General features: G+C 40.1%; 11 protein-coding genes across 11 annotated transcripts, besides 1 other annotated feature; 4 read left to right on the top strand and 7 right to left on the bottom strand.

Moving 5' to 3' along the window:
* Positions 1 to 59: 59 nt before the first annotated feature.
* FTR1 (high-affinity iron permease FTR1) lies at positions 60 to 1,334 on the bottom strand (the record flags this gene model as incomplete). Its single annotated transcript, XM_002498573.1, has 1 exon — positions 60 to 1,334. The coding sequence occupies one exon, from the start codon at positions 1,332 to 1,334 to the stop codon at positions 60 to 62; it is 1,275 nt and encodes a 424-aa protein (XP_002498618.1).
* A 2,107-nt stretch (positions 1,335 to 3,441) lies between these two features.
* NDC80 (kinetochore-associated Ndc80 complex subunit NDC80) lies at positions 3,442 to 5,457 on the top strand (the record flags this gene model as incomplete). The annotated part of the gene is made up of 1 exon (XM_002498572.1): positions 3,442 to 5,457. One exon carries the CDS (start codon positions 3,442 to 3,444, stop codon positions 5,455 to 5,457), a length of 2,016 nt encoding a protein of 671 aa, XP_002498617.1.
* A 177-nt stretch (positions 5,458 to 5,634) lies between these two features.
* SSL2 (TFIIH/NER complex ATPase/helicase subunit SSL2) lies at positions 5,635 to 8,208 on the bottom strand (the record flags this gene model as incomplete). The annotated part of the gene is made up of 1 exon (XM_002498571.1): positions 5,635 to 8,208. One exon carries the CDS (start codon positions 8,206 to 8,208, stop codon positions 5,635 to 5,637), a length of 2,574 nt encoding a protein of 857 aa, XP_002498616.1.
* A 1,162-nt stretch (positions 8,209 to 9,370) lies between these two features.
* Positions 9,371 to 11,218, top strand: SRP40 (Srp40p; the record flags this gene model as incomplete). Its single annotated transcript, XM_002498570.1, has 1 exon — positions 9,371 to 11,218. The coding sequence occupies one exon, from the start codon at positions 9,371 to 9,373 to the stop codon at positions 11,216 to 11,218; it is 1,848 nt and encodes a 615-aa protein (XP_002498615.1).
* Positions 11,219 to 11,413: 195 nt separating this feature from the next.
* Positions 11,414 to 12,538, bottom strand: LPX1 (triglyceride lipase; the record flags this gene model as incomplete). Its single annotated transcript, XM_002498569.1, has 1 exon — positions 11,414 to 12,538. The coding sequence occupies one exon, from the start codon at positions 12,536 to 12,538 to the stop codon at positions 11,414 to 11,416; it is 1,125 nt and encodes a 374-aa protein (XP_002498614.1).
* Positions 12,539 to 13,027: 489 nt separating this feature from the next.
* Positions 13,028 to 14,425, bottom strand: ZYRO0G14564g (Whi5 domain-containing protein; the record flags this gene model as incomplete). Its single annotated transcript, XM_002498568.1, has 1 exon — positions 13,028 to 14,425. One exon carries the CDS (start codon positions 14,423 to 14,425, stop codon positions 13,028 to 13,030), a length of 1,398 nt encoding a protein of 465 aa, XP_002498613.1.
* Positions 14,426 to 14,955: 530 nt separating this feature from the next.
* PXL1 (Pxl1p) lies at positions 14,956 to 16,761 on the bottom strand (the record flags this gene model as incomplete). Its single annotated transcript, XM_002498567.1, has 1 exon — positions 14,956 to 16,761. The coding sequence occupies one exon, from the start codon at positions 16,759 to 16,761 to the stop codon at positions 14,956 to 14,958; it is 1,806 nt and encodes a 601-aa protein (XP_002498612.1).
* Positions 16,762 to 17,996: 1,235 nt separating this feature from the next.
* On the top strand, positions 17,997 to 20,507 carry TGL5 (triacylglycerol lipase; the record flags this gene model as incomplete). The annotated part of the gene is made up of 1 exon (XM_002498566.1): positions 17,997 to 20,507. The coding sequence occupies one exon, from the start codon at positions 17,997 to 17,999 to the stop codon at positions 20,505 to 20,507; it is 2,511 nt and encodes an 836-aa protein (XP_002498611.1).
* A 70-nt stretch (positions 20,508 to 20,577) lies between these two features.
* DIA2 (DNA-binding SCF ubiquitin ligase subunit DIA2) lies at positions 20,578 to 22,629 on the bottom strand (the record flags this gene model as incomplete). The annotated part of the gene is made up of 1 exon (XM_002498565.1): positions 20,578 to 22,629. The coding sequence occupies one exon, from the start codon at positions 22,627 to 22,629 to the stop codon at positions 20,578 to 20,580; it is 2,052 nt and encodes a 683-aa protein (XP_002498610.1).
* Positions 22,630 to 22,753: 124 nt separating this feature from the next.
* ATX2 (Mn(2+) transporter ATX2) lies at positions 22,754 to 23,590 on the top strand (the record flags this gene model as incomplete). Its single annotated transcript, XM_002498564.1, has 1 exon — positions 22,754 to 23,590. The coding sequence occupies one exon, from the start codon at positions 22,754 to 22,756 to the stop codon at positions 23,588 to 23,590; it is 837 nt and encodes a 278-aa protein (XP_002498609.1).
* Positions 23,591 to 23,722: 132 nt separating this feature from the next.
* Positions 23,723 to 24,235, bottom strand: BUD21 (Bud21p; the record flags this gene model as incomplete). The annotated part of the gene is made up of 1 exon (XM_002498563.1): positions 23,723 to 24,235. One exon carries the CDS (start codon positions 24,233 to 24,235, stop codon positions 23,723 to 23,725), a length of 513 nt encoding a protein of 170 aa, XP_002498608.1.
* A 257-nt stretch (positions 24,236 to 24,492) lies between these two features.
* Positions 24,493 to 24,590: part of a long terminal repeat that runs on past the window's edge.

Genomic DNA, 24,590 nt, shown 5'->3' with positions numbered 1-24,590 from the left:
CATTAACGAATTATTTGTATTTGTAACGAATCTTGTAAAATACGCCATCTGTTCTTCCCTTACAATTGTGAACGAGCAGGATTGGTTGCAACGACAGTGGCATCCTTCTTTGTAGCACCATCAACTTCTTCAACATCAGCAGAAGAAGAATCTCTTCCAAATGCTTCAGCTGCATGTTGAGAAGAGGTACCTTCCTGTCCCAGAGCAAGTTCCTCATCTTGGATAATACCTCTTTCCTTATCGTATCTCAAACCCTCCAATTTAGCAAACAATTCTTGTTCCTGTTCCTTAGTCAATTCATCTTTCTTCTTGTTCTTAATGTGATATCCTGGATTCAATTGGCGCATTTGCAGTTTGGTAAATGGTAAGTGGCCCTTCTTTTCTTCGAACATTAGCAACCACAGAACGATGATTAAAACCAACCAATAGATGTTATAAGAGATCATTGAGCTGTAGTAACCAGTATTTTGCCATCCCAAAAGCGCATTGAAAACATCCCAACCGTTATCCAATTCTGGATTACAACAATTGACGTGGTAGATAGTCTTTTGAATGTTGTAAGAACCATTACCATCACCAGACTCAGAAGCATCACCACCACTAGCTTGGTTGAAGCGATAGTTTTCGAAATACCATGCACCTCTACTGAATAGACCAGCAGAAATCAAATACAGGATACATGTTGAAATGATTAGGAAAATTTGCATGGAAGATCTCGAGGTACCGTAGTAAAGTAATAACCCGACACCCACACCCGCTATTAGACCTACAAAAACAGGCAGTGGGTAAGAAGTACCCTTTGCGTTTGCAGTAGTGATACCAGCACCAGCAACAAAAACGACGGCCTCCAAACCTTCTCTTAAAACTGTGATGAATGGCAAGAGAAACATAGAATATCTCTTTGCCAAGAATCCAAATTTAAAATAATCTCTCTTTGACTTTGGTTTGGCAACCATACTTTTTGCAATCTTAACACGCCATTTACTCTGCATCTTGTTAATTCTCAACATCGGAATACCCATCGCACTAATCATAACCGTTGCAATCATACAGAATACACCTTCCCAAAGATCCTCGGCGGTTCCGAAGATATCGTTACCATTACCGTAGTAGGCACCAATCATACCACCACCAATTGCCAAACATATTATAAACCCAAGAACAACACCAATCCAAACTTGCTTCCTCAGTTTCTTGTAAAGCTTGAAATCCTGTTCACCGATAGACTGCTTCAAGAAAGATAAAAGCACGGAAACAATGACGACAGCTTCAAGACACTCTCTGAATACCACGAAGAACACGGCAACGTTGAAGACATCGTTACTACCACCCATAGTGAATGTTTAATGCTCGCTGTACCACTTCTTCAAAAGACTCACTTCAGAGGCGAGATGATAAGAAATGAGATGAGCTGACTTACAGAGCAATTTAAGACATCTATATACTATTGGTGATCAACGCCGATTCGTCCACAAATTGACCATTACAAGAGTTAGAATTCTTGAATCTTATTTTTACCGTCCTTTCTTCCCTCTTTCGTTTCTCTTTTGCACCTATTCCTGCATTGGTATTGTGCAATGAAATCAGTGGGTCCATTATTACGGTGTATATCTTGATGGAAGTTGCACCCTGATGTTCATTTGCTTAACTACGGTGAATCTTTGGCCATTTCTGTTGTACGCCTATTCTTGAACACACCTGTCTATAGTCGTACAGCTAATTCTTCTCAGCAGTGAATCTTCATAGCGGGCAGAGTGAAAAAATGATCACCCTAAGTGAATGCACCCAGATGTTGGAACGAGGCAGGCAGACAGTATTAACATCCCAGTAGGAAGTCTGCAGTGAAGCTGCATGTCCAAGCACCCCAATTGTCCTACGCGATCTTCGACGACATATGCAAATATGGGTGTGGAACGTTTCGAAATGAGAAGCATAGAGTTATCTCTATAACTTTAGACGAGGTGTTAGGATGTTGATTGCTTTTTTTTTTACAATTCGGGGAATGTGGTGTCACTGATTAGATGTGGTGGTATGGGTGTACATACTGAACGACAACTCCGAGGAACTCATGTGTTCTTAGTTAAGCGCGGGGTGCAATTAATCGTGGGTGGTGATGGCGGTGTGATTAGCCGCTGAGGCGCAGTGAATGCAGAAATCAGGGGTGCAGGGAGTAAGTATAAAAGGGGGTTGGGCGAGGAGATTGACTTCACCTTTTGCATGTCACTTTGTATCTGTGAGCAGAGCGAACAGACACTGTTTTGGTTCTTTTTTAAAAGAACAGCCTACGGCGCCAGTACGATGGCGGCTGCAACACCAACATTTCTCACATGTTGACAAGCTTTGTTTGACGTCGGCGGCTTGTTCTTTTAAAAAGAACCAAAACAGTTCTTACTCGCAACACTCGTAACCTCTAGTCCCAGTGGATGTGCTAGAAGTGCGCTGTGTTGTGACATTGGTGCGGCTAGCTCGATGTGCGACTACAATGGACAAGTTCAAGATCTTGGACCAGATAGTTCGTTAGCTTTTCTACATTCTCCTTTTCTTGTTGTTCTTGCTTTTTCTGCTTCAAGACACATTCTCTTAGTGCGTCTTTTGCAAAGCAATGGTCCTTATCCTTATCTCTATTAGCAGTTCGGATAGTACTTCCATCAATGACGCGGGTCTGTTTTGGAAAGTGGTACGGGGTATATATCTACCATATGTTTGATTGACTTTTACCCACCAGATCAGATTGAAAGCGGTCATTCAGGTGCCAACCTATTCATATATCAAAACTGTCCTAGAAACTGCAAGAAACAAGTACAGTCCATTTGGTTTACCAAGTTGCTAATATTTATTGTTTTGTTTCAGCACTTGAGATTTACCAGTTTGGCCGAACCTGACGAAGCTAAACAAATAAAAAATTTATTTACAAACAAAAATATCATAAGCATCCAGTAGCTATAACAAGTCTTATCGATCAAAGCAGAGTCTCAAAGATACACGGCTTATAATATTCTTTCATATGTGCTTTTTGGAATAAATGATATTAAATGACAGTGTGTCGCCGACTCAGAATGTCAGCATGTCCCGATTGGGAACGCGCTACAGCGTCGAGAGGATCAAATCTTTCAAAAATTTATAGAAGACGCAGCATCTGAAAGAGTAAAGCCAAAATAAAATAACCACACCTCCTTCACAACTTCAAAACAACAGCGGTTAATACGAACGTAATCTAAAGAGCTTGGGTTCGAAACCCGTTCGGTACTTCGGAGTTTCTCAAAACTGGTGCCTTGTGTATCACATTTAACGAAAATTTTCAAAATTATTGTAAGCTCATCGCGCCGCGCACAAAACGTAATCAATCAATCAAGCAATCAACTTGTAAAAGGATCAAATGGTATAAACGCTTCAAGAAGGACAAGGTTTTAAAGAATAACAGAAATATCTACAATTGGACTCATGGAACACCGACCTCGAAACGGCTTTGGAAAGCCTGTGCTGGATAGTCTAAATCCTCAAAGATTTACGTCCCAGATACCCCAACCTTCACAAGGTAAAAGGCGAAACACTACAAATATGGGATTAACCGATATGATTAACAAAAGTATTGCCAAAAATGCACCTGTACCACCTCAGAAAAGATCACGATCTACCGTAACGGGAGACGATTCTGCAGCTAATTTTAGACTCTCGCAACGGTATTCTTCGTTACCTTTTTCTGCAAATAATACGGGAAGAACTTCGATGACTTCCACAACTTCCGTATCTAACAGAGATCCAAGACCTTTAAGGGACAGGAATTACCAGAATGCAATTCAACAGGAAATTTGCGATTATTTGACATTCAACAGGTTTGACGTAGAGACTGGCCACCCCATATCCTTAAAATTTTTAAAACAACCGACACAGAAGGGATTCATGATTATATTTAAATGGTTATACATGAGACTAGACCCTGGTTATAAGTTTACTAGATCTGTGGAGAATGAAGTTTATCAGATTCTTAGAACTTTACAATACCCGTACTTGGAGACTATAAACAAATCACAAATTTCCGCAGTTGGTGGATCCAGTTGGCCCAAATTTTTGGGTATGCTTTATTGGCTTGTGAAGATTAATGCAAAACTAGATAAAAGTCTCAATGAGCTAGATCAAACTCTGATCAACCAAAATACCCAAGACGTTACGATTCTGAATCAACCATTGACCACTTTAGATGAACAAGATCAGAAGCAAGAAAAATACGAATTAATGGTCGAAAAACTCTTTATCGAATATGTGATGGACTCTTACAAAAGTTTCCTTAGATTGGAGGATAACTACGATCCTTATATGATTCAGTTAGAAATTGGATTCGAAAAATTCGTTCGTATCATTGAAACCGATATCAACCAATTACAGTTGCAAAACGACAAAATTTATATGCAGTGCCAAGATGTAGCACAGAGAGGAAAACAACTGAAAATTGCAAGAGAAAAATGTAAAGCGCTTAAGAGTGATTTGGTTAAATTCCAAAGTTATGTCGATGGGATGAATCACAAGAGTCAAGAATGGCCACGTAAATTGGAGAAAATGGCATCAGAATCACTTGCGAAGAAGGAGCAAATTTCCAAATTTGAACTAGAAATTAAAGACTTACAAAATGGGTTGGAACAAAGAGGAATTTCCATGGATAACATTGATGAGAAGAATAAACAGAAGGAGGAGCTGGCAAAAACGCTCGATTACACTTTGGACAGGCAGGACCAGTTGACGAGTGTAATTAAAGCTGATAAATTCGAAATCGAAGGTGTATGGCGTAGGCTCATGGAGACTTTAAAACAGTATAACAACGCCATTGATAGTCTCATCAACGCGCGTACCAAGTCTAATGATACCATTGATGACGCTGAACTTAGGGTCACGATACCTGCAGATATAAATTGGATTGATGCTGTGGCCATCACTTATGCTGAATTGTTTGGCCCGAACTACAGCATAACAGAAACTGTTGGTGCTAACTTGTCACAAATAAACAACAAGATTCTATCAAAAATTGAACGCGCTCAAAACGATAACAACACTTTGGAAATGGAAATAAGTGATCTGAGGGATCAGATAAGTGAAAAGACCAGAGCCATTGAACGCCTAGAGTTAGAATTATCTGATGTAAAATCAAAGTACAAGTTAGGCAAACAGGAAAACGAAAGCCATTTACTTTCACAAAAAATTGAATTAGAAAAGTTGGAGAGAAAAATTAACGATTCCAATAAGTTGTTACAAGAAAAGATATCAACTGCTCAACAACTCGTTCAAGCTACAAAATTGAAATTCGAGGAGCAACAATTAGATATCAATCGTCAAAGGGCCTCTCTGCATAGGCAAATAATTGAGATTATAGAATTTGCCAGTAATTTCAAAATTAATATACAGGGGTTAATTGAACAAACGGAAAACCGTATAAACCAAGAGGCCGCTACTTTAGATGCGGATTAATTTTCAAGATTAGATAACGACTTTTAGTAATAATAATGATTAGATTTATATGATGGGAATCGATTTAAACCTTAGTAAAAATGTGTATTATAAAAAACAAACAAACAAACAAACAACCTTTAGATAAAACTAACCCTCCAATGATAGATAGGTGGTAGAAATACAGAATCTCACCCATCATTTTTTCAAGTTCTTATAGTACATCTTACGAATCAATGGATGATGTTCCTTGAGATCCTTGTTCTTGTTTGTACTGTACTCCATGTATGCCATATCTTCACCACCTGCAAGACCTGCCAAGGAACCTTCACCTCTAACCGCTTTAGCCTTCATCTTAGCCTTCTTATGAGCGTTTCCACCACGCCCAATAGTGTTATCAGCATCATCACCAATTTCTATACCAGCTGCTTCTTCATTCTTCAACAAAACTTCCTGCAACAACTCTCTACGTTCTCTAGCAGATGCATATGTTAAATTCGGTAGATTCTCCATACCATGCAAATGAGTAATGACTTTAAAGGCGTAACCTTGATCGACCAAGAAAGCCTGTCTCTTGGTAGAATAATACATTTCCTGCGTATCCTTAGAGACTAAAGAGTAGAAAAATGCGTTAAAACCTTCATCATTACGTCTCTTAGCTCTCAGAATTCTACCCAATCTCTGGGCTTCTTGACGACGTGAACCGTAATGGGAAGAGATTTGGATTAGACAAGTTGCCTCAGGTAAATCGATAGAAGTATCACCGACCTTGGATAAGAAAATAGTATTGATCTGATCATTGAATTGGAAATTTTGTAAAATGTTCATACGTTCCTGTTGAGGAGTTGAACCAAAAATGAATGGTTTACCCAATTTTAATGCATATTCCTGAAGAGCATAAACGTTATCAGAAAAGACAATAATTTTGTCACCTCTTTTTTCATGATACTGTATCAAAAATTGTGCCGCTTGGAATTTCGTAGGGTTCATGATGTACAAAAGCATTCTCTTTCTCGCATTTTCTCTCAGATATTCTTGGTAAAATTCTGCAGTCATTGGACACCAGACTTCAGCACACTGAACGTTCGCAATATGACCCTTTTGAGAAAGCTCCATCCAGTTGGCTTCGTAAAGTTTTGGTCCAATCAAAAAGTTCAAATCGCTAATCTTATCGTCCTCTCTAACTAATGTTGCAGTTAAACCTAATTTTGCATGGGCGGCAATGGTTGTAACCACTCTACGGAACATGGCTGCTGGAACCACATGCACCTCATCCAGAATGATAAAACCCCATTCTCTACCAGTCAAGAAATCCATCACTTTCTGAGAATCATGCGACCTGTTCCTCGTGTTGGCAACCATCGAATAAGTAGACACAACTAAACCCGCTTCCGTGTGGAACATTTCTTTGTTATCGGATGTAAAGACAGCCACATTTTCGGGCTGCAGTGTACTCCATTGCAAAAATTGTTGTCTCCATTGCATGACAGACACTGAAGACGTACAAAGCACCACTGCAGACTTTTTAATGGTACAAGCGGCAGTGATACCCACTAAAGTCTTACCTGCACCACATGGCAGCACAATAATACCACTTCTTGCACGACCATTACCAAACATTTTACTTAATGATTTTTCCTGGTAAGGTCTAATCTGAGTGGAGGGTTTCAAATCCATGTCCAAATCGGGGTTACGATGATCATTTCTGAAATCGTATTCTTCCAAAACTGGATAATCAATCTCCTGACATCTCCTCTTGACCAGTTCCACTGAGTCGTTGGCAATTTCAAATGAATGCACTTGATCAATATCATCATCCTCTTCCATTTCATTTTCACCACCAACAACTGAGTTGAAGACTGCCTCAACGTTATTTGGATTCTGTGGCAGGCCGCCCCCAATAGGCCTAAAACCTGATTGCTGCTGCTGCTGCTGCAACTGCTGCTGCTGTAGTTGTTGCTGCTGTTGCTGCTGTTCGGTATCAATACGTAGAGGACCAATGATAGAATCTTTCAAAAGCATTTGTAGAATATCTGCCTGTGTAGTTTCAACAAAATACCTATTATGTTTGATAACCAACTTCACTTTACCATAAGAGATTGTGGCAGTTTTAATGAAATTCCTAATGGAGGTTGCTAATGGCACTTTAGACAATCTGTCCAACACGGATATGATATCATCTGTTTCCAAACCGACAGAAACAGCTGCATACAACGAGTAAGCAGTGATCTTGTATTCATGCATGTGTGATGGTCTACTTACAGGTTCTGCAATGGTAACCAAAAAATCTTGCGCTTGTTCTGCCAATGGTGAAAAACTCTCTAAGATGACCCTACCATCACTTGGTGAAATCCATAATGGTCGAGATGCATGATCCGGTTTCAGTTTCAAATAACTGAAATCGTGAGACCTGAACATGCCAGAAACCACATCAGGAACAAAATCTGCTGGAATATCACTATTGCTTTCACTCAAAAAATTTTGATCTTTTGCAGCCAGTTGATTAACCGTATCGTTACTACTAACGTCATTCTTACTCTTCTTTGTTGCTGATGAAGGTTTCTTCGGTTTCTTTGGACTAGGTGGTGGCTGTGGCTTTTGAGAATTCTCACTATATCCATACTCATCATCACCATCTATAAAGGCGTTATCATCGTAGTTATCAGCACCATCATCAGTAGCAGCTGAATCCTCATCAGAGAAAAATCCCTTATTCACATCAGGGAATACTCTTCCTTTACTTCTCGTATGATATCCCTCTACATCAGTCATGACAGTCGAAGTACTTGAATCAACTAGCACTTGGAAAATCTACTAACCGTTATCCCTGTCGAAGAAGACTGAGCCGGTTGATCTCTTTCTTTGAAGTGATGGTTAAAGTATAGTGAGTGGTTCGAATATGTCAGGCCTTGTTAAGCCGATTCGGAGTTGATGTTCGTACAAAAGCACATTTTGAAGTATAAATTATAGTTAACATATCTTAATTGAAAATCAGCGGTCCAAGAATTCATATCGAGTGAGCATAAAATTTCTACAAAGCTCTAGCAGTTTGTAGAGTATAATTATGTATCATCTTTCTATTTCCGATTACAAATCTAATGAGTTCTGGTGCACATCACGTGAATAAAATCGAAAAGCAGCGCCTATGAAGGAAGCTAAGTCAGGAGAAGATCGAGTGTAGTTCCTTCTAATGGAATCGTACCTTTTAATTTCGGCCAATGTGCCACTGTTCAGTAATTGCTCATATTAAGAATAGTATTCTTGAGTTTGGGTTCGATTCCTGTAAGCGGATAATGAGTATGCCGCTGGGAAAAGGAAAATTGTGACGGTCTGTACAATATAGATAACATTTGATATTTCTGAGCAAGCTGATAGTCACATTTCTGGAGAGCTTCACAATATTTATGTATTGCTACAATTCATATCTACGGCTCATGCGAATACGAAGAGGCTCCAAATTACATGGGATAAAATTCGCTTGTCGCCTCCAATATATTACATAAATTCGCCCTTAGGAATTGATGCATTGATACAACCTACATAATTTTTATCCAAAATTCAACTGAACCTAAGATAAAATATCAATTTATCCCCCAATGCACCTTTTACAAGTCAGAGAAGTCCATTAAACATCTAAAAAATTCGAGAAAATTAAATATACGAGTTTTAAAATCTCAAGAGTTTTAGTTGTTGCTACTATTAAAACTTTTTATGTTTCTCCCACGCTGACATTTTTTTTTTTCTTTTCATCTTTTTCGATGAGCTTGGAAAGAACATGAAAAATTTTGCATCCATATATTTGGAAAAGTATTGAGCTCATCGCATTTTAACTCGAATTCTACTGAGATTTAAGCTTATTTACCTTTTGATTTTTATTTTAATCAAATCCAAGGTTCAAGTTTCAAGATTGTAATCGAACTTATCCGCTGCAGATATGGGTATCAAGAGAAAATCTACCACTGGTATTAAGGATCAAAGACCCCCCAAGCTTTCTACGAAAGCAAGCTCGAAGAAGAAGCAAGAGGATGAATTATCCACATCTTCTTCTAGTTCGGAGTCTGAATCAGGTTCCAAAGGTAAGGCTGGTAAGAAGTCCGGAGCCAAGGAGGAGTTGAGTACTGACAGTAGCTCTGAGTCCGATGACTCTAGTGAAAGTTCAAGCTCTGGCAGCAGTGATTCTGAATCTGAAGATTCCAGCTCCAGCTCCAGCTCCAGCTCCAGCTCCAGTTCTAGCGACTCCAGCTCCGATGAGTCCAGTAGCAGCGATTCCAGTGACAGTGACAGTGACAGCGGATCAGACTCGAGCGAGTCCAGCGATAATGAAGAAGAAAAGAAGACCGAGTCTAAGGAAAAGAAGGCCGAATCTAGTTCCAGTGAATCCAGCTCTGAATCCAGTTCTGATGAATCCAGTTCTGATGAGTCTAGTTCTGATGAATCCAGTGACAATGAAGAGGAGAAGAAAACCGAGTCTAAGGAAAAGAAGACCGAATCTAGTTCCAGTGAATCTAGTTCCAGTGACTCCAGCTCTGACTCCAGTTCTGACGACTCCAGTTCTGATGAATCCAGCGACAATGAGGAGGAGAAGAAAACCAAGTCTAAGGAAAAGAAGGCCGAATCTAGTTCCAGTGAATCCAGCTCTGAATCCAGCTCTGAATCTAGTTCTGATGAATCTAGTTCTGATGAATCCAGTGACGATGAAGATGAGAAGAAAACTGAGTCTAAGGAAAAGAAGACCGAATCTAGCTCCAGTGAATCTAGTTCCAGTGACTCCAGCTCTGACTCCAGTTCTGAATCCAGCTCTGATGAATCCAGCTCTGATGAATCCAGCTCTGATGAATCCAGCGACAATGAAGAGGAGAAGAAAACCGATCCTAAGGAAAAGAAGGCTGGATCTAGTTCCAGTGACTCCAGTTCCAGTGACTCCAGTTCTGAGGAGTCTAGCGACAGTGAATCCAGCGACTCAGACTCAAGTGAATCTAGCGATAATGAAGAAGAAAAGAAATCTGATTCGAAGGAAAAAAAATCCAATTCAGACTCAGGATCCAGTGATAGTGATAGTGATAGTTCTAGCTCTAGTAGCTCAGTTTCTAGTGACTCGGATTCCAGCGACTCAGATTCTAGTAGCTCAGATTCAGACTCCAGCAGCTCAGACTCAGACAGCGACTCTAGCTCAGACTCAGACAGCGATTCCAGCTCAGACTCAGAAAGCGACTCTAGCTCAGACTCAGACAGCGACTCTAGCTCAGACTCAGATAGCGACTCCAGTTCAGGCTCAGATAGCGACTCCAGTTCAGGCTCAGATAGCGACTCCAGCTCAGACGATTCCAAGGACCAATCCAAGGACAACTCTACATCAGAAGATTCATCAAAAAAGAATAACAAGAGGAAATCAGAAGATGAGAGTAGTCAAAACAACAAGAAACACAAAACGGAGTCATCATCAAATGACGAATCAGATTCCTCTAGAACAGAGACTCCAGAATCTAACGACAACAGTAATGGTAATAATAAAGCGTTCATTCCTGCAGGTAAAGATGAAGTAAAACCAGGTCAGAGGAAACATTTTTCAAGGATAGAAAGAGAAAAAGTAAATTTTGAAGCTTGGGAACTAACTGATAATACATATAGAGGTGCCGCTGGTACTTGGGGTGAACAAGCAAATGAGAAACTCAGTAGAGTAAGAGGTAAAGATTTTACGAAGAACAAAAACAAACTAAAGAAAGGTTCTTACAGAGGGGGTAGTATTACTCTGTCCAGCGGATCTTATAAATTTGAAGATTGATAACCAAATTTCCTCCTTTGTAATTTACTTAGTGTTAATACATTATAATAATAACAATAACGATAATAAGAGATAAATGATGTAAAAAAAAGAAAAAAGAATAAGGAAAAAAGACAAATCTTTAGTACAAATTTACAAATTTATATCAGACTTCTTCAAATAACTACACAATTTTTTTTGTTGTTGTTCAGGAGTTTATAATTTAGAAGGAGGGGGGTTGACCTTCACTCTTGTTTTTTTGTAGTTTTCGAAATCAATTTCAAATTTCTTACGTCTCTGATCAATTGACAAGTTATCATTAGCTATCGATTTTAAATATTGCCCACCCTCATTAGAGACAAATCCTGAGATGTGATCCACCAATTTACCTAAAAATTTATCGGGTTGTTCCAAATTCAATAAATGGTCACCACCTGGGATCATTTCTTCCAAATAATCAGGGATTTTCTCCCTCAAGATTTGTCTATTCTTTCGTGGTGCCCATTTGGAAACACCACCAAATATACCGATCACTGGAACTTTAATCGACGATAGTGAATTTATTAACCAACTAGCACCAGAATGTAACGACATGTAACAGATTATATGTTGACGACGGGAAATCTTGGTACGTATGTTACCATTTGGAATAACAATTTTTTCAAAGTCTTTAACCCTGTTAAGTATACTTGGATGAACCGTAGTGTACATGCTCCTTCTATCCATATAATGTTGATATGCCTCGTCATTGGGGAAAACGTCCTGCATCTTGTCCAACAACGCTTGATAAAATCCAGGGGAAAGGGTCACATAATTCATGTACACTACTGGCTCGACAATAATGATAAATTGAAACAAATTGGGTAAAAGTACACCCGAGGACAACGCTTGGAAACCACCTGCTGAATGACCAATTACAATATTTAAAGCAGATGAATCCATGCTAAATTCATTTTGAGCCACCTTACATGCATCTCTTGCCCCGTCTACCCAGTCCTGCTGAACCCCCAAGAGATCTGCGTTAAGGACCCCAGAGTCCCCCTGACTGGCTTGATCTAAAGTTACAATTTTGTTAACGTTCCAATCGAATTCGTAATCAAATAAATGAGCCACATGATAATCCCAGACCGATCTACTCATACCACTAGCATGGATAAACAGCAAATTGACAAAAATACCACTACCATTTTTCCTTGAATTCACACACGTATAAACATCATAAACCAACTGTAGCTTGTCCTTACCGTTAACGAGCACAGCGTCCCTGTGAGATCTAGGCCAGACCGCTTCAATAATTTTTGTCTGTTTCTTGTAACGTGAATTGATCAAGGCATCCATCATGCCCTCTCCCCGAGGGAGACGGTAGTTGACAATAAGAAACAGCGAGAATATTACATTAATTCTGCTTCTTATAATTTGATATCGATCTCATTTCAAAGGTCATCCATATGTGTCTCAGCTATTTTACTCCACTTCCTTTATTCGACTAATCATTTCCTTCCCTTTTGCAGTATTGCTGCTGTATTCGGCCTTTATTAATTTTTTCATCACATCGTCGCTCGAAGGCAAAAAAGGGGAAAGGAAATCCGAATCTGAGCATCTTAATCATTAGTAGTATCAAATACTGATTCGCATCCTTATTTCTGTTATACTGTAGTTCCGTCATCAGATTCCAAATATCGTCACCATTGTCCTCAAAACATTCATTACCCTTTTCAAGTATTCTTGATTTTGATTGACCGATTAACAATCGTCTTAGCACTCATCCCCCCCTTATTCTTATTCTTAATCTTTTTTTCCTCCATATAAATCAGCTCTTGCACCGTGAGATCAAACATTTCCATCATCTGAATCTTCGACATCCGTTTCGATATCAGTCTGCTGTTGAGAATAGTGTAGGTAACCATTACTATCATTATGATTGGATTTATCGGATCCAGAAGATTCTGGTGAAAGATCAGACATTGATGGTGATCTCTGTAAAGATGGAACTATCAAGGGCCTTACCAATCGATTTTGAACCTGGTTTTGAGTTTGTGTTGGTTTCTGAGCCTCAGCCTGAGAGTGAGTAGGAACTAGTGGATTTGAAAGTTTATCGTTATTGGATTTTTCCGATGAAGATGAAGATGTAGTCGGTGATGATAGTTGACCACTGCTTGATTGACGTCTTGATGATGATGGTTGACCACTACGTGATTGGTGTCTTGAAGACGATGGAGGTGCTGGTAGGTTAAATTCCTGAAGTGAATGAGATCTCTGAGGTGACGAAAGCGACATTAGAGTTTCAATAGCTTCCACTTCCGAGGGTGGTTGTTGCTTTGTCTTTGGTTGTTGAGATTGGCGTGGTACTTTTAGTGGTTTTAATTGTGGTGGTTGTGGTTTACGATTTGTAGGACTTTGAGATTTCAATCTTTCACCCTTAGCTGACCAGTTCAATGGCGAAGTTGGCGGGGCCTCATTATTATTCTTCCTTCTCTTAGGACTTGACAAAGCTTTCAAAAAGGCTGAATGGGCAGAATTACCATTATCACCTTCTTCATCGCTATGACTCGACAAGTACGAAGAATCATTATCAGCCGCATATTCATTGTGATAAGAGCCTCTATAGCCAGAAGGCCGTAGATGTATTGATGAAGATGACTGATCAGGTATTCGATGCTGCTGTTGTTGTTGCTCGGATGACGTCGGTTCATCTAACTTGTGCTCTAATTCGGGTAGGGTTTTATCAACCCAGCCATTTTGTAATTTAACCAATGCATAATTGAGCCTGGCTTTCAAACTGTTTGAGATCTCACGAATTGGCTTACCATTATCTTTGTAAACGCTGGGACTCTTCAATTTTGGTGGTGGTGACAAGAACACTTCAGCATTTCTTGACTTCGGAGTCGTCGGTGGCATCAGTCTTGAGCGTGTCATGCCGGGTGAATGTGGCATTAGCAACCCATTATTACCACCGTCACCACTGGGCCCACTTGGTGATACATCGTTCTTGGATAAAATTGCCTCAGCCCTTGGATGAAGTGGTGACGTTAAGAATCCCAGTGAGGTGGACGACCTTCTCGCATGGTAGGGTGGTGAAGGTGTTTCTGGTGAACCACCATCGTTAGCACGCGTAGCTGTCGATGGTGATGCCATAGCTCTCATATATTCAGTGCTTGATCTCTTAGTTGTATCTCGTTTTGGTGTCGTATTTGTAGTGCCACTACTATCACTGTTTACCATTTCCATAGCAGAATCACGATACCCTAATTCTTTTGAATTTCTCCTCTGTAACCTCTCGTATGCTCCTAATTATCTCTAACTATCTTTCTAATCTCCCAGGTATACCACCCGCTGTATATATCTTTCTTTTTAACTTAGGTTATTAATAAAAAGTCCTAAGAACGCTTGAACAATCAAGGGAACTAATATAAGACTAAAGTAGATTTAAGCTTAACTACCCTTTGCAACCCTTTTCCCTTTGCTCCTGTTTATATTAATATTTAGAACAAAACTGTATTTTGTTCTGCTGTTTCCTTGCTGTTTGTATTACTCGAAAAGAATTCTTTTCCTGCTTGGTGGTTTACCTGCAATAATTCGCTCCTTGACGATCTTCCCTACATGCCTTTAAAGAGAACTGCATTCTTGCAAGAAAGGAAATGAAAAAAAAGTTAGGTTTGCATATAAGCAAGAATCCAAAACGTTTGGAACATTGCGGGAGGAATGCTTCCTTCTTTATATCTGGCTAATTGTTACATACAACTGGTTTGAGCCGCCTTCTATTCCTTTGAAAAATTAACTAGCATTGTTCTTCTCTTGGATATAGCGGAAGGATCAGTCTCTAGCAGTTCGGTCGGAAGAGATTCCATATCGTGATTGCTACAAAGCGGTAGTTCTTCATTGAAGATGAGATAGTCATTTGTAATTGGTTCTCTGCATAAAAAGCAAACCAAACAGTCGATATGGAACCTTTCCATGCGGTCGTTTTCAACGCATTCACCTTCAATGAATTCTCTGCAAGTTTGGCAAATACTTGAATTTTCCTCGTGGTAATGCCGCCTGCAGTATGGCTTGTCATCTAGAATGTAGCATGGTATGCTTTTGTTGAAGCGAATGTTACACGTTAGACAACGGAAACAGTCTCTATGCCATTGTCCTGAGAGTTCGTCATCCTTTTTAGAATACATACGTTTGCCCGTCGGTTCGATGCCGCATTTTCTGCAGGGTCCTGTACCTGGCGGGTACTTGAATTCTAGATTTGGTGTCGGATCTACGACACGCTCTTGTGATTTTGAAGGTGGTACTTGCATGAGTTTCGATGGTTCTATCTGTGGTGAATCCTCCACCTGTGGAGTAAATTCGTGTTGTACTGTCTTTTGGAAATTGTAGAACATTGGTGTATCTGCAGTCATCGGAGAACCAATTTCGCTTGGCACGTCATCCTGCATGATAGATTGTTCAATGGGGGGAGAGATGTATGGCGGTTGAAATCCTGACAGATAAGCGCTTGAATTTTTAAATTTGCTATTGCCGACGTCGGTTTGCAATCGCGGTAGAGACGGTTCCTTGGACATATTGGTCAATTGTGCAGTCTTTGATAAGGAAACGTCGTCCAATTGTGCAATTAATTTTTCCACTTGAGCATTAGCTGCATTTAGCTCGGGATTTTGCGATAGATGATGACTGTAGTGCGAAGGTTTATTAATGTGTCTTGGTGGGCTCGTTACATTTAATGGTGAAATTTCTTCTTCTTCATCAATTTCACCTGTGGTTGCGGTTGCCCTTTTATTCCCACTTTCTAGACTAACTTGTAGTTCAGGTTCAGGTTCAATGTTAACACTATCATCATCACGGTCGTCAGTATCTGATGGTACTGGATCCGGGTCTGGTACATTGCTTGGAGCGTCTACAAATGGTGCAAATTCCTTACTCGATGGTTTACTACTTCGTTCAGAAACTCGTGATGAATCAGTATCACGGGGAAATTCTTGGGAACTAAATCTTGAAGTATTAGCAGATTGATCAATGGTACTGGCTGTATCGCTTCGAGTTAATAGCATAAACGATTTTTCTATAGGGTCGCCTTGAGAAGGGTTCCCCGGTGCGGCTTGCGTGTCCGCTTGTGAATCCGCCTGTGAGGCTGGCACCTGTGACTTTGCCGATGCTGACAATGGTAGTTCTACTGGATTTGGTGCAGGCGAGCTGGCCGGGGCCTGTTGTGGTTGTGTAGGAGGTGGTGGTCTCGGACGCTGTTGTTGAGTGGGGCTACCAGGAACATCGTTTGTTGTTTTGGCGGGCGATGGGGGGACAATAAGTTGTGGTGGTGGTTGTGGTTGTGGTTGTGATTGTTCTGCTCTGTTTTCAGGTAATGAATTGACTCTAGATGGAGATCTTTTTGGTGGTTCTAACGGTTCATTTAAGTTTCCTGTTGACACGTTTCTACGTCCCAATCCTCTGATTGAAGGCGGTTTGTCAAATTTATTGCCATCGTAATTAACATCAAAACCAGCTCTCTCAAGCGCAGTCTTGTACCTGACTCGAGGATTAATCGTAGGAAAAGGTGAGCCGTAAATGTGGTTAAACATTTCGGGTACGTTCTGATGTGCTTATGAGAAGTGTATAGTAAACGGTAGAGTTGACAGAGTGCAATGCACTAAAACAAAGAAAAAAAAAAAAATAAGAAATGGGCCAACAGCCAAATATCAAAGCTTCGCGTTTCAATCAAGAAATGAAATGAGATTATTCCTTATTGTTATGGGTTCACTTGCATTCTGCAATGCAATGCTTTTCCTCGAGCGTCCTCGAGCGTTGTCAAAAAGAAAAGACTAAAATGGACAGTACGCGAACCCAAGAATTTACGAGTAAACAATATTTTGAAGTTGACGCGTTAAATGTTTAGAAGGTTTAATGGATAGTTTGAAAGTCTAGAACGACTCGTTAGAAAGCTTAGCCCAATGAAATTGGTCCAAACTTAGAGGGGGAAGTAGGCAAGAGGGCTCCTTTGTTATACAAATCAGAAGGCAGTTGAAGCATAGGAAGCTGGCGCTGCCTTGACATGTTAGCTCGAACAACGATGAACATGCTTCTCATATGTGCTTCTAGCTCATTGTTATTCAAAGATACGAACGGCAGAATCGCATATGTTAGCGCCGCTTTATCACGTGCCGGAGTTGTCGGAATGTAGTCTGACGTACTGGAAATATGGTTCAATTGACAAGCCAAGTCCATGGAGGGTGGTGTTCCTTGTGGTACTGAGTTCGTAACCGCCAGTCTGCATTACTTGTCTCTAGTACCAATTTGTCCCGATTAGGAAATATGTCAACACAGCGTTATCAAGAAGCGATATTGCAAACCAAAGGATAATTGAGCATGAGAGTTTCTCGGAGTAGTACATCGAAAGGGTGTTGGAAGGAGTGCAAGTTGTTCCTCACTAGGAGCACGGCGTTATTCGTGGGATATGCGATCATGTATCGGTCAACTACCTGCATATTTCGAAAAAATACGATAATTTTCCCAAAAATCATGGATTTTAAGAGATTAAGTGGTTAATCTCGTCATAAACTGTCCATTGCAGCCTTGAATAGATCTTGGTTTGGATTCCTTTCTCTTGTTTAGCTTCTTCACGTGACTTCTTGTCTTTGTGATTTCCTCTCCGATGTAAATCCTGTAATCGTCGATCTCTCCTGACAACTGCAGCTTCTACTCAGTAGTCATATAGTCGAAAGAAAGCTTACGAATGAATACCTAAGGAACCCTTTTATCTACAAGGAGTTGAGATTCAGTTTCCAAGAACTTATTTTCTATACTTCGTTCCGCTAGTATGACTTCTAGTACGGTATTAGAAGGACGTCCATATCCAGTTACACAACACTTAATTAAAAAATACCAACGTTTTCTGCTAGGACAAGCATCAAATAAGGATGGTACTTTAGCACCAGGGAAGAAGCATGATTTGGAATTAAGTTTAAGGGAAATAGGTATCAATATGAAATGTCATTCTAGTGACGACCATTTCCAAGGAATGTCACCCTCGAGCAACGCAGATGATGAGCAAGATGAATCAAGTGGTATCAGTCTATTTTCCAAATGTAAGATCTTTGCATACCAGTTATTTGTTGGGGATTATAAAAAAAAATTACTTATTGAAAAGCTTATGGAGGAAAAGCAACTTGCGATTTCCTATGATGAATGGTGTTACTATGGATTAAGATTAGATGAACTCACCGATGTCACTAAATGGAAGCAGGAAATGGAATCGAATTTATATGATTATCAATTGGTGAGGGCACTAACTTTAAAAATGAGACAGGCAAGAGAATCTGAAGACTATTCGCAGTTGCTATACACAGTAAGGAGTACTTGGGTAAGGAACTTGGGGAATATGGGGAATGTGAATCTCTATAGGCATTCTCATCAGGGTACTAAATTTCTTATTGATGAGTATATGATGGAATCACAACTAGCATTAGAGGCACTGTTGTCGTCTTCGGATTTTGACGAAAGCTACCTGTTAGGAATCTTACAACAAACTAGGAGAAATATAGGTCGCACTGCACTAGTGCTAAGTGGCGGTGGTACGTTTGGTCTTTTCCACATTGGTGTATTGGCAACCCTCTTCGAATTGGATTTACTGCCGAAAGTCATTAGCGGTAGCAGTGCCGGAGCTATAGTTGCTAGTATAGTGTCCGTGCACCATAAAGATGAAATTCCTCAGCTATTGGATCGTGTTCTGGAAATGGAGTTCAACATTTTCAAAGATGATAACGAAAAGAGTGAAAGTGAGAATTTCCTGATAAAGATTTCCCGGTTTTTGAAAAATGGTACTTGGTTCGACAATAAACATTTGGTTCACACTATGGTATCGTTTCTAGGAGATTTGACTTTTAGGGAGGCATATAACCGCACAGGTAGGATATTGAACATTACAGTTTCACCGGCATCCCTGTTTGAACAACCTCGACTCCTTAATAACTTAACGGCACCAAATGTTCTCATATGGTCGGCAGTTTGCGCATCTTGTTCACTTCCTGGAATTTTCCCCTCAAGTCCTCTATATGAAAAGGATCCAAAGACAGGTGAAGCCAGAGAATGGGGTGGTAGCAGTTCAGTAAAATTCGTTGATGGATCGGTGGATAACGATTTACCAATTTCGCGACTTTCTGAAATGTTCAACGTGGATCACGTCATTGCATGTCAGGTGAATATTCACATTTTCCCCTTCTTAAAATTATCTTTATCCTGTGTGGGGGGTGATATTGAGGATGAATTTAGTGCTCGACTCAAACAAAGCTTGTCCAGTGTTTACAATTTCATGGCAAATGAGGCTATTCACGCTTTGGAATTGGGCTGTGAATTTGCAGTTGCTAAAAACCTTTTAACCAAGCTTCGTTCAGTGTTGTCACAACAATATTCTGGTGATGTAACCATTCTACCTGATATGAATCAAATTTTTCGAGTTACTGAATTGTTAGCCAATCCATCCAAAGGTTTCTTACTAAGGGAAACGGTTAATGGTGCTAGAGCCACTTGGCCCAAAGTATCAATCATTAAGAACCATTGTGGTCAAGAATTTGCATTAGACAAGGCAATAGCCTTTCTCAAGGGTAAGATAATTGTCAGCTCTTCCATCAAGAATCCATTACAGTTTGCTGATAATATCCCATGTGGATTAGTGAAGGCACGTAATAAGAAGAAAGGTAGAAATCACAGATATGACGAAAATAATAATCAACGGTTACACGAATTGGACGATAATTTATTCGAGTCGGAATCTATTAAATCTTTATTAACTATGCGTGAAAATCCATCATCGTATGCATATCATGTTAGCGGTGCTAACCATTCCTTACCAATACATGCTTCCCCCACTGCAGTGAGACATCACCCTCGTAGAAAATCCGAGACTAATGCAAGGACCAAACATGCAAGTAAATCATTATCTCCACCTATCTCTGCTTCACTACCACATGCTAGAAGAGAAAGCACTGAAGGTGTTTTCCCACCTCGTACGCCTAGCAAGCCTCCAAGAAAGGGCCTCAGCCTAGATTCCCGTTTGTACAAATCTCAAAATCGCATTGAATCAGCACCTATATCTCAACACATGGAAGATTCACCACCACTCTCTACGTCATCAGCGTTCCGCCCTAATATTACAAGAACAACTAAGAGTTATCCCGGTCTGGGAGATACTAATCCGGACGGTGACTCTGAGGAATCATCGCTTGAAACTCCTCAAACTCCTCATGCATCTACTGGAAGGCGGTCCGTTCCAGGTCAAAAGAACACTAAGAGAGATCTGTCTTGGGATGGCAGGATTGAATTAGTGGAATAAAGACAAAAAAATAATAATTTATATATATATATATATATCCTAGGAATAATAGTAACGAATACTTCTTTTTTTATTTATTAGCATGATATTTCAAAGAATTTACGCCGAATCTCCTCCATGTGTCCCTTTCGTAAATGCAATCTACCTGGCTGGCAAGTCCTTTAGCTCTAATCATGTTTACTGTAACATGAGAGATAGACGAGCATCCATCGATAATAAGATGCTCTAATGGGTAACCTCTTGTGTCTAACAAGGCCTTTAGCAGTTCGTAAACGGATACACCAGTGATACTCAGGTTTAAGGAAAGATCAATTTTCCGCAAATGATACCAATTGGCAGTTTGCTCGAAAAGCAACTTCATCTTACCATCGTCCAGTGCGCCGAATTGAGGTATGATTAGTTCTTGTAGGTAAGGAAATTTCATGAAAAAATTAGTCGCAGATAGATAACTTGGATCGTTCTCATGTTGATATCTCTCTAATCGAATGTGGGGGCAATATCCTATATTGAGTCTGCGGAAGTTCAAAGGTTGCAAATAAGAAACCAGCCTCTGCAATCCCTTACCGCTAATGGACGACCCCATAAGATCGAGAGATTTCACATTTTGTAAATTGTAAGTGTAGAAGTAACTTTCTGATGTTGGTTCCAAATGAATGTTACTTAAAGTAGAATATTCTCTGAAGGTCAATTTCTCTAACCTGTCACCCAACGGATAATCTCTTAGTAACTGTAAGAACACCGCCAGGGAGGCACCTTTATTATCTTCAAACCATATTTCCTTTAGATAACGAAAGTTTGCCAACCAGTCGAATTGATTTGGTAATTGATTGAAAGTAACGCCCGTGATGCAAAGTCTTTCTAGTTTGTTGGCAGGGAAATATGATATCATTGTGAGGAAAGGAAATCGATCCACACGGGCACCATCGCAACATATACTCAAAGATACCAGGTTAGTCGCCCATGTCGGTATGAGTTTTGTTTCAATAAAGCTTGAACTGCGTGAAAGTTCTGGAATTCGGTTCGGCGACGTGCAACTACTAACGACTATTTCTAGTCGCTTCAGATGTTCACAATGATTCAACATATCTGCATCAAAATCAGGTTTTGAAGAGCTTAAAGAGACCACCATGGATAGTTCTTGCAAACTCTGACATAACTGCGTATTTCGAGACATACATTGAGCCAGTTGCTCTGTAGTGCATCGCGGTACCGATAGAAGCAACCTACGACATTTGTAACCTTGCAATTTGGTCCAAAATATTTCCATGGACTTGGCTTCATCCGAAGGTGTACGAGAAGAGTATTTGAATAAATCCAATGATCCGTGACGGTCTCGTATCCTCTTGGCAAATTCACAGAATTTGTTCAACTGTCTATAAGTACCATTGTTAATCACGACCCTTTGGAATAACCGAGGCTGTGCAAACACGCAATTCCACCAACATTTGCAAACCAGTGCTACTTCTATGAGCTCTTTGGAGGTGAGTCCACCGAGGATCAGGGGTAATAGTTCCGGTGGCAGACCTGAGATGAAATCTAAAACAATTCTTTCAGGCTTTTGCTTCTTCGCTTCCACAACAGGGATATCAGGTTCGATGATATGTCTCTTATTAACGGGCTCAGAAGGACCTATCCTCTCTTGAAGGGACTTTTCACATCTTTGCAATACTTCAAACGGTTTAGAAGGAATTACTATACCATATTTCTCCTGGAATTTCTTGCAATTGCTTATACCTCGTTTACAAATGCCGTAGGCCTCATCCAATTTACCTCTACGTTGTAACAGCCTCTGCAGACGAACATAAGCCTTGGCATTGAAGGGTTCCACTTTAATCAATCTCTTGGTGTATTCCGATGCCATACCAAACTCTGCCAACTTCTCATAGCATGCCGCTACATTATCTAACAGCTGGACATAGTGTGGGTGGTAGATTTTATCACTCCTGGGACAATTGTACTTGGGCAATCCCAAACGAGTTCTCAACTTAATCAATTCTTGTTCTGGATACGATTTAGCCAATTGTAAGCATCTACGAAATAATTCTAGAGCCCTCCTATAATTCTCACCACGGTAAAAAGTAGCTCCTAACTTCAGAGCCTTCCCCAGAGGTTCCTCCTCCATCTATTACTTGACTTTTTCTGTAGGAGTACTTAGAGTCAAGAGTTCAATTGAAATCGTTTCATCCACTGTTAACAAACGCGCCCAACTCAAGAAATACGTTAAACAACCCAAGATCAAAGAACTCATGTCTTGGATCCACAGAATTGTGGTTCCCCTTCTGTTGTTCTTGGGTACATTTACCACCGGTGCCATTCCACTCTACTATGCCTCTTTCTCACCCAGTGAAAGGGGGCTTTCCCTCATGTCAAAGTTGGGATTAGGTATGCTATTAGGGGCGGCATTCGTATTGGTGATTCCCGAAGGTTTAGAAAGGGTTGATGGTAGCTTTGTTGGAATAGATTTGCTTGCTGGATTCATATTGACCTATCTAGCAGAATCTCTGGTGAGACAAAAGAGGGATATCCAAGGTCAATTACGGCAATTCCTAAGTAATGGTGTAGTGGTAGCATTGGTCATTCATGGATTTGCAGATGGGTTAGTCCTCGGGACTACGGTTAATCAGGCGCGTACGCTTTTAGTTCTTCTGTTGGCGGTTATTGTTCATCGTATTCCTGTGGTGTTGTCATTGGTATCGGTACTAGTGTCACGACAGCGACTAACAAGAGGAGAGGTCACTAGACACCTCCTGATCTTTTCACTGTCATCACCCTGTGGATATGCCTTAGCTGCAGCTTGCGAATCCATTGGTATTATTAAAGGTTTGGGTGACCATCTACTTTTAGCGAGCGGTGGATCGCTACTATATGCAGGATTTGCTCTGCGTAGCAGTGATGTGGATACTACGAATAAAGAGGTGACAAGACCTGCTCCCAGTCCGGGTGCCGGCAGAGAGGGATCTGATGGATTTATCGTCTTGGAACCGCCAGAGGACGAACCAGAGACGGATAGATTTGGTCCGTTTTGGGTAGCTGGTGGAACGGTTCTACCAGTCTTGATTTCGCTATTTGGTGGTGAAGACTAGGTTATATAAGAAAGTTTAGTTTAATATGGTTCGTCTTCTTTTTTCATTTTTTTCTATCTTTAACTACAACAGAAAACATATATGTATTATACATCGGTACCTTTCCTTGATACATCATATCACATAAATTTATTACTTCCTTCTCAAACCTTTTCTTTTCAACCATTTATCTCTATCTTTCATAACTGGTCTTTCTACTTTAGGCGGCAGTTGAGAACTTTGCGATAAGACTTGAACCATTACAGGACCTCTTTTGGCTCTAAGCATTGCCAATTTATTCTTTTTGCGTGAAGGGCCTTTGGCAGCAGGAGCTTCATCTAGCTCATCTTCAAAACTAATATGCCTTTGTGCAGCTCTTTTAGTAGGTTGTTCCACTTGAGTTTCTTGTTCTTTCCTGGCTAAACTTTCTAAAAGTTCTGTTGGCATCTCTTCTAAAGAATCAGTACCTATCTTTGAATCTTTCTCCTCTCTCTGCCTCCTAAACATCTCATCTTGTTTACGTCTCTGTTCCTTCAGTATTTTCTGTTCACGTCTTTGAGCATCTTCTCTTTCTCGTAATTGTAACTGGACTTCTTGTTGACCAATATCTAATCCTTCTTCTTCAGGTGCACTATCACTATCACTGCTATAATCCAAATTGACCATGACGAGGATAAAGCCTTATCTATCTGTTCAGGTTTCGCTAATGTTTTAGCATTGACATCTTAAAAGATGATGAGATGAGCTGCTAATTTTCAAACAATCAAAAACTCTTCTTCGTCTTTAGTGATATACAGAAGCAATAGTAGGCGGCGATTTCGTGCCAATCTAGCCGCTAGAGTGTTCGAGAGGTATTCCTAAATTACCATTAAACACTTCCTCAGTGCCTTTCACTTGGCGGCTAGGATAAGATATATTCTTTTTGTCATGAAATTATATGACATGTCACCTCAACCTAATAATAAACATAGTGTAATTAATGGGGTTTGTTTCACTTGTGATAATAATAATATATAAAGGG

The sequence above is a fragment of the Zygosaccharomyces rouxii genome (assembly GCF_000026365.1).
Source record: "Zygosaccharomyces rouxii strain CBS732 chromosome G complete sequence".
NCBI classification, from domain to species: Eukaryota; Fungi; Ascomycota; class Saccharomycetes; order Saccharomycetales; family Saccharomycetaceae; genus Zygosaccharomyces; species Zygosaccharomyces rouxii.
The sequence above is the reverse complement of the archived record's forward strand: the minus strand, read 5'-3'. Positions and strand labels throughout refer to the sequence as shown.